At 38.9% G+C, this 18,410-nt stretch overlaps 1 protein-coding gene across 1 annotated transcript in view; it reads right to left on the bottom strand.

The window, feature by feature from the left end:
* The window catches only part of MYPN (myopalladin), a 94,987-nt gene that overhangs the window by 17,922 nt on the left and 58,655 nt on the right, over window positions 1-18,410 (bottom strand). The window contains exons 11-12 of the mRNA XM_036265035.1: window positions 13,020-13,610; window positions 12,518-12,656 (exon numbers count right to left, since the gene is read on the bottom strand). Coding sequence (XP_036120928.1) covers window positions 12,518-12,656; window positions 13,020-13,610 — 730 coding nt within the window. The remainder of the gene's footprint in view (window positions 1-12,517; window positions 12,657-13,019; window positions 13,611-18,410) is intronic.

The following is an 18,410-nucleotide window of genomic DNA, read 5'->3' as shown; positions in this document are numbered from 1 at the left end:
GGAAATAACTGAAATGCCTTCAATAGATGATTGGATAAAGAAGACATGGTACATATAGGGTGTCCCAAAAATGTATTTACAACTTTGAATAATTATAAAGCCAGTGTCTATTAAAATACATTTCATTTTCAAAATGTAATAGAATCTCCAGACACCCTGTATATACAATGGAATACTACTCAGCCATAAAAAAGACGAAATACTGCCATTTGTATCAACATGGGTGGATCTTGAGAATATCATGCTAAGTGAAATAAGTCAGATGGAAAACTCAATAACCATATGCTTTCACTCATATGTGGGATATAAAATGGAAAGCAACAAATGAACAAAAGAAACAAACAAAAACTCATAGATGCAGACAACAGTATGGTGGTAACCAGAGGGAAAGGGATCTGGAAATGAGGTAGTAAAGAATAAAGTGAGTCAAATATATGGAGAAGATTTGACTTTGGATGGTGAACACACAATACAGTGTACAGATGATGTATTATAGAATTGCACATTTGAAACCTATGTAATTTTATTAACTAATGCCACCCCAATAAATTTAATCAAAATACTATTTGTAACTATTTAGCATACAATTGTAAACAGATTTTAGCTGGAACTTTCTACTGAGGTACCAAGATGGGCTACATATCAGAAAACTAGTGAGTTGGGAGACAAACTATTATCCAGAAATTTCAAAGCTGGGGATTAAGGATAGTTTGGATGATTTAAAGCCTTCACCTCCATCAGAGATACAAGAGTCAGGAGAGAGAGGATCCAGTGAGGACTTTGGAGAGAGTTATTAATGTCCGTGAGTCTCCTACCTCCACCTCCAGCTCCAAGGTACCTTCCCTTCACCTGAAATCTAGCAAAGTCTCTCTCCTGCCTAAAAAATCTACAGTGAGGAGTGAGGTGGACTTTTGTTGGTGGGCAAGCTGAAGGCATCTTTGAGCAGCCTGCACTCCTGCAGTGTGTCAGGGCAGAAGTCCTGTGATGGTTCTTATCATGCACATGTGGGTCACATATTACACAAAGCCAATGTGGGGTCAGCTTTTGTCACTCCATGGTTGGGAAAGGAAGGAGTCAGGAATAGCAGTTAGTGAAGTAGGGCAAGAGGGAACAAAAAAAGAGAAGCTGGCCACACTTCCCTTCCAGGCTTTTTAGGTTCTTATCCTGTAGCAGTCCCTGTGGTGTGGGTTGGGGTTGGGGGTGTTTGTGTGTGGGGTCTTAGTTTTGACTGAGGATTGGAGTGTTGGTTACTATAAGGACTGAAGATTTTGTATTACTGGATCAAGATTGTATTTTGCAACATGGTAACCGTAGAACCTTATATAAAGGAAAAGTACTCAAAATGATTTTGAGATAGCCTCACATTTGAGATTGCCAGGAACTGGAGAATTAGCCCCATTAAATAAATTTATAGGAATAATGGGAGAGAAAATAAAATTTCTTTTCAGGCATACCTGCTTATAATGTACCAGTTATATGATATAATCATTATATCCATTATGTTATAATGGATAAATTGCAAATGAGCAACAAAATCAGAATACTGTAGGTCAAGGAGTTTCCATGAAAGATTTCATAAAATATTTGCGAAGTTGAGCCTCAGGAACAAGGAAGCCATGCGACTGACTGTGTGCCTTGTTACTAAAGCACTGATTATGTTTGAGACCTTAATGGAAATGCATTTCACTTGCTCTATGAAAGAAAACAAAAAGCTAAAATAAAAAAATATTCAGAAGAATATGCCATTTGAAAATATAATTCATTTTTTTCTTTTTTTAAAAAATTATTATTTTTATTTTTATTAATTTATTTTTGTTACAGATATTTCTCCTTTTTTTCCTCATTGACACCCTCCTCCCCATCACCCCCACCCCATCTCCAGCTATGTTGTCTTTGACCATCAGTTATGCGTACCTACATATAAGTTCTGTGGTTTACCTCTTCCTTCCCCCATTCACCCCCTGTTCTGAGAGTTGTCAGTCTGTACCCTACTTCCACGTCTCTGGGTCTACCCTATTCCTCAGACTGTTATGTTCATTATATACCACAAATAAGTGAGATCCTGTGATATTTGTCTTTCTCTGCTTGGCTTGTTTCGCTTAGGATAATACTCTCCAGGTTCCTCCATGTTGTCTCAAAGGATAAGAAATCTTCGTTTCTTACAGCTGCATAGTACTCCATTGTGTATGTGTACCACAGCTTTTTTATCCATTTGTCTACTGATGAACACTTGGGCTGTTTCCAGATCTTAATGATTGTAAATAGTGCTGCTATGAACATAGGGGTACATATATTCATTCTGATTGGTGTTTCAGGCTTCTTAGGGTATATTCCTAGAAGTGGGATCACTGGGTCAAATGACAGTTCAATTTTTTTATTTTTTTAGGTAATACCATATTGTTTTCCATAGTGGCTGCACCAGTCTGCATTTCCACCAGCAGTGCACTAGAGTCCTTTTTTCTCCACACCCTCGCCAACACTTGTTTGATGATTTGTTGATGGCAGCCATTCTGACAGGTGTGAGGTGATACCTCATTGTTGTTTCAATTTGTATCTCTCTGATGATTAGTGATGTTGAGCATTTCTTCATATGTCTCTAGGCCATTTGCATCTCCTGTTTGGAGAGATGTCTATTTAGTTCCTCTGGCCATTTTTTAATTGGGTTCTTTGTCTTCCTTTTGTTGAGTTGTATGAGTTCTCTACATATTTTGGAAATTAACCCCTTATCTGATATATCATTGGCAATTATGCTCTCCCATACAGTGGGTAGCCTTTCCATTTTGATGGTTGTTTCTTTTGCTGTGTGAAGCTTTTTTGTTTGGTGTAGTCCCATGTGTTCATTTTTTCCTTTGTTTCTGTTGCCTTAGGTGATGTATCAGAGAAAATTCTGCTGCGTATGATGTCTGAAATTTCATTGCCTACATTTTCTTCTAGGATTTTTATGGATTCACAGGTCACATTTAAGTCTTTTATCCATTTTAAGTTTATTCTTGTGTATGGTATAAGTTGATGGTCTAGTTTCATTTTTTTGCATGTAGCTTCCCAATTTTCCCAACACCATTTATTAAAGAGGCTGTCTTTATGCCATTGTATGCTCTTGCCACCTTTGTCAAATATTAATTGAGTATAATGTCTTGGGTCCATTTCTGGGTTCTCTGTTCTGTTCTACTGGTCTATCTGCCTGTTCTTGTGCCAGTATCAGGTTGTTTTGATTACAGTAGTTTTGTAGTATAACCTGATATCCGGTATTGTGATTCTGCCTACTTTGTCCTTCTTTTTCAAGATTGCTGTGGCTATTCGGAGTTTTTTTGGTTCCATATAAACTTTGGAAGTATTTGTTCTAGTTCTGTGAAATATGTCATTGGTATTTTGATGGGGATTTCATTGAATCTATAGATTGCTTTGGGTAATATGGACATTTTAATGATGTTAATTCTTCTAATCCATGAACAAGGTATGTGCTTCCACTTTTTTATGTCTTCCTCTGTTTCTTTTTTCAATGACCTGTAGTTTTCTGCAAATAGGTCCTTTACATCTTTGGTTAAGTTATTCCTAGGTATCCTAATTTTTTTGCCGTTATGATAAATAGGATTTTTTAGTTTCTCTTTCTGTAACTTCATCATTGGTGTATAAGAGTGCCATTGAGCCTTGGCCAGTTTGGCTCAGTGGCTGAGTGTCAGCCTGCAAACCAGAGATCCCGGGTTTGGTTCCTACTAGGTGCATGTACCTGTACCACAAAAAAAAAAAAAAAAAAAGAATGCCATCGATTTCTTGACATTAATTTTGTATCCTGCTACTTTGCCAAATTCATTTATTATCTAGTAGATTTTTATTTATTTATTTATTTTTATCCTCACCCGAGGAAATTTTTTGATATTTTGTTCAGATAGAGAGAGAGAGAGAGAGAGAGAGAGAGAGAGAGAGAAACATCGACATGAAAGGGACACATCGAGCAGTTGCCACCCGCACTACCCAACCAGGGCCGAGGACAAACTGCAACCGAGGTATGTGCCCTTAGCGGGAACTGAACCCGGGTCTCTCGGGACCGCAGGCCAATGCTCTAACCACTGAGCAAAACCGGCCAGGGCAAGTCTAGTAGATTTTTGATGAAGTCTTTAGGGTTTTCTATGTATAATATCATGTCGTCTTTGAATAATGATAGTTTCACTTCCTCCTTTCCAATTTGGATCCCTTTTATTTTTTCTTCATGTCTGATTGCTGTGACTAAGACTTCCAGTACTATGTCAAATAAGAGTGGCGAAAGTGGGCATCCCTGTCTTGTTCCTGCTCCTAAAGGAAATGCTTTTAGTTTCTGCCCATTGAGTATGATGTCGGCTGTAGGTCTTTCATATATGGCCTTTATTATGTCAAGATATAATAAAGATCCCTCCATTCCCACATTGCTGAGTGTTTGTATCAGAAATGGGTGCTAGATTTTGTCAAATGTTTTTTCAGCATCTATTGATATGATCATGTGGTTTTTATCCTTCATTTTGTTTATGTGGTGTATCACATTTATTGATTTGCAAATATTGTATCAGCCTTGCATCCCTGGGATGAATCCCACTTGGTCGTGGTGCATAATTTTTTCTGATGTACTGCTGGATTCGATTTGCTAGTATTTTGCTCAGGATTTTGGCATCTATGTTCATCAGGGATATTGGCCTGTAGTTTTCTTTCTTTGTAGTGTCTTTTTCTGGTTTTGGAATTAGCATTATGCTGGCCTTATAAAACGAGTTTGGAAATCTTCTTCTTTAATTTTATGAAAAAGTTTGAGGAGAATGGGTGTTAGTTCTCCTTTGAATGCTCAGTAAAACTCCCCTGTGAAGCCATCCGGGCCTGGGCTTTTGTTTGCTGGGAGAGTCTTGATTACCTCTTCGATTTCCTTAGTTGTTATTGGTCTGTTCAATTTTTCTATCTCTTCCTGGTCCAGCTGTGGGAAACTATGTGTTTCTAGAAATTTGTCCATTTTGCTTAGATTGTCAAATTTGTTGCCATGTAATTGTTCATAGTATTTGTTAACAATCCTTTGTATTTCTGTGGTGTCAGTTGTTACTTCTCCTCTTTCATTTCTGATTTTGTGTATTTGGGTTCCCTCTCTTTGTCTCTTGGTGAGTCTAGCTAAGGGTCCATCAATCTTGTTTATCTTTTCAAAAAACCAGTTCTTTGTTTCATTGATCCTTTGAATTGTTTTTTTGGTCTCTATGTCTTTTATATCTGCTCTGATCTTTATTATTTCCTTTCTTCTACTTGCTCTGGGGTTTTCTTTTTGTTTGCTTTCTAGTTCTTTAAGTTTTTTTGTTTGTTTTTTTATCCTCACCCAAGGATATTTTTCCATTTTTTGTATAGATAGAGTGGGAGGGAGAGAGAGGAAGGGAGAGAGAGTGAGAAACATCGACGTGAAGGGACCCTGGGACAAACTGCAACTGAAGTACGTGCCCTTAGCGGGAACCGAACCCGGGTCTCTCCGGACCGCAGGCCGACGCTCTAACCGCTGAGCCAAACTGGCCAGGGCTAGTTCTTTAAGTTTTGAGGTTAGATAGTCTATCAGAAATTATTCTTGTTTCTTGATGAAGGCCTGTAGTGCTATGAATTTCCTCTCAGAACTGCTTTTGCTGTTTTTGTGTGTTCATTTTCATTGGTTTCCAGGAAGTTTTTAATTTCTTCCTTGATCTCCTGGGTAACCCATTCATTGTTTAATAACATGCTATTTAGCCTCCATGTGTTCAAATGTCTTTGCATGTTCTTGTTGCAATTGATTTCTAGTTTCATGCCACTGTGATCTGAGAAGATGCTTAATATGATTTCAATCTTCTTGAACTTGTAGAGACTTAGTTTGTGTCATAACATGTGGTCTATCTTTGAGAATGTCCCATGTGCACTTGAGAAGAATGTGAATTCTGTAGTTTTGGGGTGTAATTCTCTGTAGATATCTATTAAATCCATTTGGTCTAGTGCTTCATTTAGAGTCTCTGTTTCCTTGCTAATTTTTTGTCAAATCTATCCAGTGAGGTCAGTGGGGTGTTGAAGTCCCCTGCTGTGATTGTATTAGTGTCAATTTCTCCTTTGACGTCCTCCAGAAAATTTTAAATATATTTTGGCATTCCTATATTGGGTGCATATATGTTTACCAAGGCTATATCTTCCTGTTGGATAGATCCTTTCAATATTATGTAGTGGCCTTCTTTGTCTCTAGTTATAGCCTTCATTTTGAAATCTATTTTATCAGATATGAGTATTGCTACCCCAGCTTTTTTTTTTTTTTTCCTTTCTGTTTGCTTGGAAGATTTTTTTTTCATCTCCTCACTTTCAACCTATGTGAGTCTTTTGTTGTGAGGTGGGTCTCTTGTAAACAACATATATATGAGTCATGCTTTCTTATCCAGTCAGCAACTCTGTGTCTTTTTATTGGAGCATTCAGTCCATTTACATTTAAGGTGGTTACTGATATGTACTTATTTGTTGCCATATTTGTTTAGTGTGGTTGTATTTTTCTTCCTATTTCTTCTACTAATTACTGCAGCCCTTTTAACATTTCTTGCAGTGCTGGTTTGGTGCTAATGTATTCCCTTAGCATTGTTTTTTGTCTGGGATGCTCTTTATTTGACCTTCTATTTTTAATGATAGCCTTGCTGGATAGAGTAGTCTTGGATTCAGATCCTTGTTTTTCATGACCTTGATTACTTTATGCCATTCCCTTCTGGCTTTTAGTGTTTCTGTTGAGAAGTCAGCTGAGAGCCTTATGGAGGTTCCTTTATAGGTAACCTGTTGCTTATCTCTTGCTGCCTTTAGGATTCTCTCTTTGTCTTTCATTTTTGGCATTTTAATTACTATGTGTCTTGGTGTGGGCCTGTTTGGGTTCTTCTTACTTGAGGCTCTCTGTGCTTCTTGAACTTGAATGCTTTCTTCCTTCACCAAATTAGGGAAGTTTTCTGTTACTATTTCTTCAAATATATTTTCTAATCCTTGCTCATTTTCTTCTTCTTCTGGGACTCCTATGATGCAAATATTATTATGTTTCCAGTTGTCCCACAGTTCCCTTAAGCTGTCTTCCTGTTTTTTTAATTGTTTTTTTTCTTTTGGTTTTCTGATTGGTTGATTTTTTCTACCCTGTCTTCTAATTCACTGATCCGGTTCTCAGCTTCTTCTACTCTGCTGTTTAGTCCTTCTAATGTTTTCTTTATTTTTGCTATGTCATTTTTCATTTCTCCTTGGTGGTTTTTCATTTCCAATTGCTTGATTTTCAATATTTCTATGTCTTTACTCATGGTTTTGATGTCCTTACTCATGCTGTTGAGCTTCCTCAAGATCCTTGCCCTCAATTCTACCTCTGATAATTTGCTTAACTGCATTTCATTTATCTCATCTTAGGTAGAGATCTCTTATTCTTTCATTATAGATTTGTTTCTTTGTTTCACCATTTTGACAATCTCAGTAGGTTTTGGAGCCTGCCAAATTATCTGTGGGTGTGGGAGTTCTGCTGTTTGTGGCTCCCGCTCCTGGGTTTAGATGTGCATGGGAGGACCCACGTTAAACACCACTGTCAAGCCTGACTTTTCTGGGTAGATTTGCAAGCCCAGGAATGGTTCAGTTATCCTCTAGCTTTTTGCCTGGAGGCTGTTATTCCCAGTTACTTGAAGAGCCTTAGGTTCTCAGTTGAATTAAAAACTCCCTCAGGTGTTCCGCATAAGAGGATTTCTCCAGGGTGGGGCAGATGCTGGTTGTTAATAAACCTCGATTTGCATTTTAATGGCCCACTTGGGTGGGGTTGAATCTCCGAGGGAGGGGCCGCCACCTCTCCCCAGAGCCCTGGGAAGGCGTAAGATGGTCACTGTCCTGAGTGGCCAGAACTCAGCAAAAGCTCTGAGCGTCTTCCAAATCCCAAGTGTCCCCACACAGTTCCTGTCCAGACCGCCCTCCCTCTGCTGGAGCCCAAGGTGAGTGGCTGTGGCTATTTTCATGCTCTGTCCCGGCTCTCTGTGCTGTGGAGCGGGCTTGGGCATTTAACCCCAAGAGTGCTGCTCACAGCTAAGACCGCTGCTGTCCGTGGGCTCCCAGCCCCCCTCTTGCACCTCCGCAATCCTACCAGGATCGATTTGGTGTCCCTGGTTATATGGTCCTCGCAAGCTGCTTTTCTATTGCTTTTCCCCAACGATTTGTCTTCATTTTAGTTGTGAATTCCAGTTTGGTCCTGGGAGATGGTCTGTGTGGCTTCCATTCACTCTGCTGCCATTTTGGAATCTCTCTATTTTTTTTCTTTAAAGATAGTCTTCTTAAGGCTGATAATTTGACTTGAAACATTTGATTTTTAGGACAGATCTGCAGAAATTTTCTTCATATTGGCAGAGTGGTAGAGAATGCTTTCCTTCTGTTGAGAAACACAGTGTGATGGCACATCCCAGTCACATATGTTATTGCCAAGGCTCTGGATTTCCAAAACGTGGGCCATCAGCAGATACTCACTGACTTGAGCTCATGCTGCCTTCCTCTACCCTGGGTTCTGAGTCTGGGAAAATAAAAATGTTTTCATTTTCAAATAAGATCAAACCAGCTGGAGGAGCCTGCTCAAGAGTTCCCAAGCAACGCTGGGTACAACGTTCATGAAAGAAAGTCTTATGTGTTAGAGAAAGGATTTTCTTATTCCAAGGAGATCCACAGTATGGACAGAGGATAAGAGATTCCTATATAAACTTGAAGGTTAACATATAGAGGATGCCTTCTTTTACTTTTTATCTAATAATTACACGCCACCTTCAATAGAGATAACCAGGCTTCATAGCCTACTTCCTGTTCCTGCTCCCAAATTCTTAGTAAGCACCTACCATGTACTAACAACTATAATAGGCATTAGGAGCACAATATTCTATAAAACATAGACTACATTTAAAAAGGTTGTGTAAAAATACTTTAAATATAATTTTTCCTTAAAAATAAATAATTACTAAAAGATGCACAGATTTATTTTATACCTAAGTGTTCACCTAACACCAGTTTTTTGTTTTTTTTTTAATTTCATTTTTTTTTGTTGTGTGTAATTTCAGTGTGGTTATTAATGTTTTAATTTTTTAATCAATTGATTAAAATAGATTGCTACCATAGTGAGTAGTATCCACAATGAGGTATAATCAGAGCTAGTCAAGTGAAATATTTTCTCTGTACTGCAGGCCGACTCTCTAACCGCTGAGCCAAACTGGCCAGGGCGTGAAATATTTTCTATACATATGCAACAAGTCCAAAATTTTCTACTTGGTCAAGAGTTTCATTATCCTATCTGAAATGAATGTAAATCCCATTGCTATGTGTTAATTCAGCAAATATTCACTGAGCATCTACTCTATGCCAAACATAACAGGGTTACAACAATGAACAGGACACGCCCATCCCACCTCCCAGGGAGCTTATGATTGGTGCATTGTGGATGGCCCATGGCAGATGACATCAGGGCACTTCACCACAGTGCCCTTCAGTGCCCAAGGTGGGCAACCTAAAGCCAATGGCTATGTGGGATTTTTTAAAGAAAAGGAATGGTGAGACTGCTGCTCACAAAGGAGGATTTTTATAAAGAATTCATGGTAAGAGGTGAAAAAGGTAAGGTTTAAATAGAGGAAATGACTAAGCAGCTTGGAGAAGGAGATTAGAGGAACAAAAGGCAGAGCAAGAATTAGGTACTCCCTCTTCCCACCATCATATAGGTCAGTATCTGGGAACTGCAGACAGTTTTAAAGAAGCATTAATTTTTAAAAAGGGAGGGATGAGCAGAATAAAGAAATGGGAAGGTTTCGAGAGAAATGAGGTCAAGGCGTAAAGTTAAAATGAGACATTAAATGTGTGTGTGCATGCATGTATATAGATTTTGAAATTAGCAGTCCATAAATATTTACTGGATTCAGAACATCATGCTAAGTCATGTGTGGATTACAATCATTGGTCATGAAGATTCCTTTACATTTTGTGATCCTGGGTTCCTTTGACTCTCAAATTCACCTTGCTAACCTAAACCATCTAAGTTTTATTGATGTTCAATGAGGATCCACTGGTGGTGAATGATACCCTTCAAAATAAGAAATGATGCAGCTTAAATCTTGAAATCAGGCACCTCTCTCTTGGCTTATCCCCAACCCAAAAAAACTTAGTTGTCAGTTTAGAAAGCTAAATATTGTAATAAATATGAACAGCTGAATGAATAAATATGAACATCTGAATAAATATAAACATCTGATGGCACCTTTGTATTGCACAGAGTTCAAAGAACCAACAAGAAAATGTTAATCAATAATTAGAAATGTTATATAAAACAAGTTAGAAGACAAATACTGGAATATTACAACAGAGAAATAAAACTGAAAGATATATCAAAGAAAACTTATTTTATAAAAGAATAATTTAGAAGTTTGAGTTCTGAGGAAGAAATGATCTATAATTAATAATATTCACTGCTTAGGGACTTCTGATTTATTTTCATATTCAGCCTAGTGTAGTAATGACCACACAAATGTTCCAGGACAGTTACTATTCTTCATTTGCTTAGGATCCAAATAGGGCAAGAGGCACTGACTGGTTTGGCTGAGCAGTTAGAGCATTGGCCCGTGGACCAGAGAGTCCTAAGTTCAGTTCCTGCTAAGGGCACGAACCTGGGTTGCAGTTTGTCCCCAGCCCTGGTTGGGGTAGTGTGGGTGGCAACCACTCAATGTTTTTCTCTCATGTTGATGTCTCTCTCTCTTCCTCCCTCTCTATCTGAAGATAAATGCAAAAATGTCCTCGGGTGAGGATAAAGAAAAACCCAGAAAAAAACCAACAAAAAACAAATGGGACAAGAGTCCAGCTTTCTGGATCCAAAAGTTTTGAAAGCAAAACAAAAGAAAACAAATGCATATTCTTAAAAAAAAATCATGTGCTCCCCCCTCATATGTGTAGGCTAATATGGAAGTGAGAAAACGGCTCATTTTGATTCCTGTGTCCCCAGACTGCAGGTAAAGATGGCTATAAAGGGAGCAATTAGAACCCTGTAAAAATGATACCAGGTCAATACACAAGCTATGTGGTTAGTCTATATGTAGATCTATGTTAATCCATTGCCCAACTCAGGAGGGAGTAGGGTTTTTCTCTTAATTAGCTGAAATGTGAGCACATATAAGCATAAACTTCCATATATTGAATGCCAAAAACCCAGTAGAACTCTTTATTAAACCTCCATCATGAATTAACTTCAGGGCAAATAGCAGGAACTAAGAGCAGTTTCAAAACATCTCAGTACTCTCCATCTGACTATCTGTAACATATTATGTACATGATCTCACTTATATGTGGAATCTAATGAACAAAATAAACTGATAAACAAAGTAGATCCAGAGACATGAAAGCAGGGAAAAGACTGAGAACCTCAGCGGGAAGGGTGGGGGGAGGGAAGAGATAAACCAAAGAACTTATATGCATATATGCATAACCCATGGACACAGACAATAGTGTGGTGAAGGCAGAGGGGTGGGGCAAGAGTGGGGAGAAGGGGGGTTAATGGGGGAAAAAGGAGGACATCTGTAATACTTTCAACAATAAAGATTTAAATAAATTAATTTAAAAAGTCAATTTTATAAAAGTTTCAAGCAGTACACTTTCAAAAGAATCCACTTAGTAAAATTTGCCCCATGTATAACACAACTGTAAAACACTGGAAATAAGAGACAGAAACACTAAGGTAAATAGTTTATGGTCAGGAAGATCTGGACCCTTATTTCCAACACTTATGTTACAGATTCCACAATATTTGGCCTATAGTTTAAATTAAAATTTTATGTTATATTTCAAAGTAGATTTTATCAGTTCCCACCTTGGCAAAAAAAAATCAAGAGTTAGGTTATTAAAATGTAAATCTGCATTAAAAAACATACACCACCTATAAATGCAAATACAAATGACACAAATAAGAAAACAGTATATCTTTCTTTTATTTGATGCTCACATATGGTTTTTCTCTTCCTCCTCTAATATAAACACTTACTGGTAAACAAGGATTTGTGCAGATTAAACCACACAAATCTGCTGTTTCACACATTTTAACTCATATAAAGATTGAGAGGAAATAATGAGATCTCCAGGCACACTAGATTGAAGGGATCAGATAAAGGACAACTTGAACCCAATTCCCTACAGTCTAGATCATCTCAAGACTCAGATATTGAAATATCTCAAACATGTATTGGTGTATGCCAAAATCAAGCTGAAGATTGCTAGCATTTATTACAGACTCTCTAGTCTTTTTCTTTCTTTAACATATTCTGTTTTAGGCAAACATTTGTAAACAGGTACATTGAGTTAACTATGTAGGGTAATCAAGAACTTTAGATCCTGTGGATGGAGTTTACTAATGACCCTTGGTTAACCTGTGGTCTACCTCCCAAGAGAGCAGTGACAACCTCACTGAGGTCAGATGACCTGAGCATCCAAAGAAACACTGAATTAAGCAAAATTATTTTCCTTACAATGAAAATTCCAATAAACCACCTGAACCCAATAATCTTACCTGCTGGTTTGATTTGACATCACTGAAATTCATTTTTTTTCCCAAGTCTAGAATCACTGCATTCTTAGTTTCACGAATGTAATCATCATTCATTGGCTGGGGGGACTTTGTATTTTTCTTCATTAGTCCCTGGGATGGCCTGTAAAATAAAGTCACACCTGACACACCCATAAGAAACACTGGTTAGTGAAGAGAGGCCTAGAAACTAGAGTGGTTGAAATGACAACCAGACAACAGGAGTCATCGAGCACTTTTGAAGGGCATCTTGTGTGCAAAAGCTGAGCACTGCATGGAGAATCTGTTTGTAGAGGTGTTTTCAATACTAAAATTATTTAAAGTAATCATGTCCTTTGTCTTAAGATGTTCAATATCCATTTTGTGTCTAATCGATAGGATTATTCAGAAATCCACTAAATGAGTCCTGTCCCAGACCAAGCTATTGTGTGAATGGGTCCTTTCTTAATTGACATCTTTTACATGAAGAAACGTTAGTGACACTTACGTGGATGGTGCACTTCTGGGCAGCCCCATGGCATTGGTGGGTGGGATCGCAGGGAGAGAAGGCAGGACAGAGCTGAGGAAAGCCACTGGATTCTGAATCCGGCTGGTGGGAGAGACAGGACTTGGGGACACACAGCGGGGCTGGAACTGGTTTCCACTGGAGATGGAAAATGTGAGTGGTGGTTGTGCTGGCTCTGTTGGACCCGGAGGGGGATGCTCATTTTGGACAGAAGCTCCTCCTAGAGGTTTGGTTTGCATGAAGGGGTGAGAAACTAAGAGGCTTTCTTTGCTCACTGTCCTCTGCATGGTTTGAGGAGTGCTGCTCAGGGAGAACACTGGAGAGCTGGAAGGGGACACGGCAGCCACGCTGGTATTCGTGGAAGGGAAGAACTGCTTTGGCCGGGTCAAGCTGAACATCTGTGATGAGGGGGACTTCACATGCTTGCTGAACGATGTCCCTGCTGGGGAAGCAATGGAGTTCAAAACACTCATGTTGAAAGGAAACTCCTTAGGAGATGAAGGAGATGGATTTTGCACCTGCTGCTGTTCCAGTAAGACTTGGTTGTGAAGCTGTTGGAGCTGATTGGAGTCGCTGCACAAGAGTGGGGAGAGAGAAGAGAAATTGTCACCATCGGCACCACCCTCCAGAAAATGTAGACAGGTGTTTATAACTTTACGCTGATTAAGAACACACAACCAGATTCAGTAGAAGTCAGCTAATCAATTTCCTGTGAGTTGTTTTGCTTCTTTCTATATCTGATTTATTGTCTGTAAGAAGGAAAAAGGCCAGTGTGATGATACATAACTCTGAGGCATCATACACATTGTATTCTTTGTGTGGTGACCCTGGAGTGGTGCAACATAGCAGCCCAATTTTAATGTTTATAAATTAGAAAAAGAGACAGAAACAATGGTCCTCTTGTTGGGAGTGCTCAAAGTTGTGAGGTGAAAAGACAGTATTTCAGCTTTGGGACAGAAAGCACAGGGCTACATGCTGACGTGAGTTGCTGAAGGGGCTGAATTCTTCAAGCTAGTGTGCTGTGTTCTTCCCTCTGACTCATGTTAGAGCAAAGCAGCTGGAAGTGTCTTAGGGTTTCTCATACGGTCCTGACAACAAAGCTGCATAGAAAAGGTGACCATATGTTCCAATTCATCCTAGACTGTCTGTTTATGCCTGTTTTCCTAGCATAATTAATAGTCTCTTTCAGTCCCAAAATGTCATGGTTTAAATGATAAATTACGTGGTCCCCCTAATTATAAACATTGCCTTAGACTTATTTTGTTCCTAAATGGAGAATGGAGGTCAAACTGGGAGCAATTTCTCCATTTATAGGAACCTGAGTCACAGAAGCATGACATGATTTTGTCTTAAGTCTCATAGTCTATTTAATTTATTTTAGTAAACCAGTTATTTTTAAAAAATAAAAATGTCTAAACATCATATATGCAGAAAGTTGTCAGGCTGTCCAACTTTGCTGATTAGAGAATCTGTTCTTAAATGAGTGACCCTAGCAAGACCCACAAAGGATACTGCAGTGTTTGTTCTAAGGCCATGTGGGTTTATGTTCTTCGGAAATATAGGTTGCTTCTGAAACACCAAAGGTGATCTGTTGAATATGAGATCTATTAAAAATAAAAGGTTTTGCATTTGCTTACCATCAAGAAAGTCAACCACCGCCCTGGCCAGTTTGGCTCAGCGGTTAGAGCGTCGGCCTGTGGTCCGGAGAGACCTGGGTTCGGTTCCCGCTAAGGGCACGTACTTCGGTTGCAGTTTGTCCCCAGCCCTGGTTGGTTGTGCGGGTGGCAGCCACTCGATGTGTCCCTTCACGTCGATGTTTCTCTCTCTCTCTCCCTTCCTTTCTCTCCCTCCTACACTATCTGTACAAAAAATGGAAAAATATCCTCGGGTGAGGATAAAAAAGAAAGTCAACCACCAACAGCAATTAATTTGAGCCAGAAGGTCCTCCAAACCTTGATTTTTCTTAATTCTTGGAATTTAACTTTTTCCTTTCCTTCATTAACATTTCTGATACACAATATATGGAAAAGTAACTTAGCAAAATAGAGACTCATCTCCACTTTCATTACTACTTTCAAATGCTACATACTGTACATTCTTTGTGCATTTATAAAAACTTTGTCTTGAGTTAAACTAAGAATTCAGGAGTATTAGCCACTTGCCATGGTAACTTTCTTCTCCTCCTCCTTTTTAGAAGTGAATTTTTAAGCTAAGAGAATAAAGTAGTGTAATTAAACATTAATTAAACCTTTTTACTTCCTCATAGATGAAAATTAATTTAGCAATTAAGAGAAGCAGAAACATTTTTGTGAGATTAACTTTGGAAAAAATATATACAATTAAAATTGTTTCTGCTGGTGTTGACTTTATCAATGGCATGAAAAGACAGAACCTTTAAATTTTTAATGAGACACATATTCATCAGGTCACATTTTGTGGCTGCAATAGCATAAAGACAATGTTACATAGTTTTCAGGACATGTTTGTACTGTGGTCTGAGTAAATTTTAATCTGATCACATCGCACAAATATTTTATTATGGTTATGGAAATAGAAAAAGTAGTATATGAAAAGGAAGTAATCTTAGAAAGATAAGGAGGATAAAAAGGGGCCAGGAAGTTATTTGGTATGGATTGTTTATTTTCCTTTAGTTCCCACTGAATGAAAACTAAGAACCAGTTTTTTTACTTTAAGACTCAAATGGCATGTTAGTCCTTATCATCCAATGCTGTATATTGGATTATAGAGGTGGGTTTAAACCTTAAACATAATGATATATGAGATATAGTGTCAAATTGTTTTGATTATCTATCTAAAATTCTAGAAAAATTCGCCCTGGCCGGTTTGGCTCAGCGGTTAGAGCGTCGGCCTACGGTCCTGAGAGACCCAGGTTCGGTTCCCGCTAAGGGCGCGTACCTCGGTTGCAGTTTGTCCCCGGCCCTGGTCGGTTGTGCGGGTGGCAGCCACTCGATGTGACCCTTTCACATCGATGTTTCTCTCTCTCTCTCTGTTCCTCTCTCTCCCTCCCACTCTACCTGAACAACAAAAAAAAAAAATGAAAAAATGTCCTCGGGTGAGGATTAAAAATAAAAAATAAAATAAAATAAAATAAAATAAAATAAAATTCTAGAAAAATTCATTTGAGAATAATGTCTCTTTTTGTTTGAACAAAGAGACATTTTGTTTGAGCAATTGAGACATTTTCTTTTTAAAAATAAGTTATTAAACTCTATCTTGCTCAGAGGGGATTTAAAACAGCTGTTTGGATTCACTCATTCATTACTTCAAGGCAAGGTGTCAATTCCATTATTCAATAAACTTTTACTGAATCTTCTACATGTCTAGTTTGCTAGGTACTGTAAGAGATACAAATATGCCTGAGATAGTGTGAGCTCTTCAGGGTTCAAAAATCGTACTATATATACATGTAATACAAATAACCAGTGGTTATTTACAGATAACATATAGAATTTACTTACATTTAATAATGAAGGTACAGCCCTGGCCGGTTTGGCTTAGTGGTTAGAGTGTCGGCCTACGGTCCAGAGAGACCTGGGTTTGGTTCCCGCTAAGGGTGCGTACCTCGGGTGCAGTTTGTCCCCGGCCCTGGTTGGTCGTGCGGGTGGCAGCCACTCGATGTGTCCCTTTCACATTGATGTTTCTCTCTCTCTCTCTCTGTTCCTCTCTCCCCCTCCCACTCTACCTGCACAAAAAATGGAAAAATGTCCTCGGGTGAGGATTAAAAAAAAAAAGAAGAAGAAGAAACCCATAATAATGAAGGTACAAAGTTAATGAAAAAATAAAGGAAGAGAAGATTAATTATAAAGCATACCAGTTCTAAAACCCTAAGTAACCTGTCTGATCCAAAGTAGCAGCTTGCCATAAACTGTTCTAAGCTCAGCTGCTCATTTCTTGTTGCTATAAGTATTTCTGAAATTAGGTTTATACCCAAGCTTTCTTCCTGTAGATTTATCAGCTTTCTTGGGTTGCTTGAAAATATCTCCTTTTTGGTCACAATTTAAGCATTATACTGAGAATTCGGGCTCTGCAGACACACAGACAATAATCCTGGCTCCGCCACCCATTACTGTGTGGCTTTGGGTAGTTTCCAGACTTTTCTGACCCCAATTTCCCCCTAATTAAATAGGAATAAGTAATATCTCTTGATTTTGTTGTGAGAATTGATAAGTGCCCTGGCCGGTTTGGCTCAGCGGTTAGAGCGTCCACCTGCGGTCCGGAGAGACCCGGGTTCGGTTCCCGCTAAGGGCACGTACCTCGGTTGCAGTTTGTCCCCGGCCCTGGTTGGTCATGCGGGTGGCAGCCACTTGATGTGTCCCTTTCATGTCGATGTTTCCCTCTCTCTCTCTTCCTCTCTCTCCCTCCCACTCTATCTGTACAAAAAATGGAAAAATGTCCTCGGATGAGGATAAAGAAAAAAAGAGAATTGATAAGTAAATCACCAAAAACATATATGTGGTCAATAAATGGTGGGTATTATATATTTTTTGTTTCTGAACTACAAATACCAATTTCAGTATTTGTAAGAATGAAAATCAGTTTCAGAATTATAAGGATGCTTCTTGTGGTTTCTGGAATACAAAAGAATTTCTTAGGGATTTTGAACTGTCAAGATAAAAGGTCAATGACAAATATAACAAAACAAACTTGGGAAACTGTATCCAGTGCTGTTGAAAACAATTTTGGCAACAATCTTGGACAGTGTGTGCTAGAGGCAGCTCTGAACAGCTCTGAAGAGCAGACTGGCACATCTCATCCCGGTTCCCAGTTCAGTGACCTTTCTTTTTTTTAAATCCTCACCCAAGAATATTTTTCTATTTATCTTCAGATAGAGTGGGAGGGAGGGAGGGAGAGAGAGAGAGAGAGAGAAACATCGATGTGAGAGAGACACATTGACTGGTTGCCTCCTGCACGACCCCAGTGGGGATGAACCACAACTGAGGTACGTGCCCTTGACCGGAATCAAACCCGTGACTTATTGGTCTGTGGGCCAAAACTCTAACCGCTGAGCCAAACCGGCCAGGCCAGTGACCTTTCTTTAGTGCTTGAAATCAGCCATGGTGGGAGGACATTTGCCAATGCAACAATCTGGGCTTCTTTGCCTCTGTCCATTGTTAAAACATTGGCCAGCCCATCACTGATTAGGATAACTAATTCTGAGTAAATATGTCTCTGCAATCAGCTTTTAGCTGTGGTTTTAGCAATGGTTACCTTGCTGGCTGCACATTAGAATCACCCGGAGAGCATAAACTACAAACAGACCTTACTGACTTAGGCACCATTGCCTAGAGAGTCAGTTGGCCCGAGAAAAGATGCAGGCATAGTTATTATTATCTTTAAAAATGTAGGTCGGTG

The sequence above is a fragment of the Molossus molossus genome, unplaced genomic scaffold (genome assembly GCF_014108415.1).
Source record: "Molossus molossus isolate mMolMol1 unplaced genomic scaffold, mMolMol1.p scaffold_m16_p_17, whole genome shotgun sequence".
NCBI classification, from domain to species: Eukaryota; Metazoa; Chordata; class Mammalia; order Chiroptera; family Molossidae; genus Molossus; species Molossus molossus.
The sequence above is the reverse complement of the archived record's forward strand: the minus strand, read 5'-3'. Positions and strand labels throughout refer to the sequence as shown.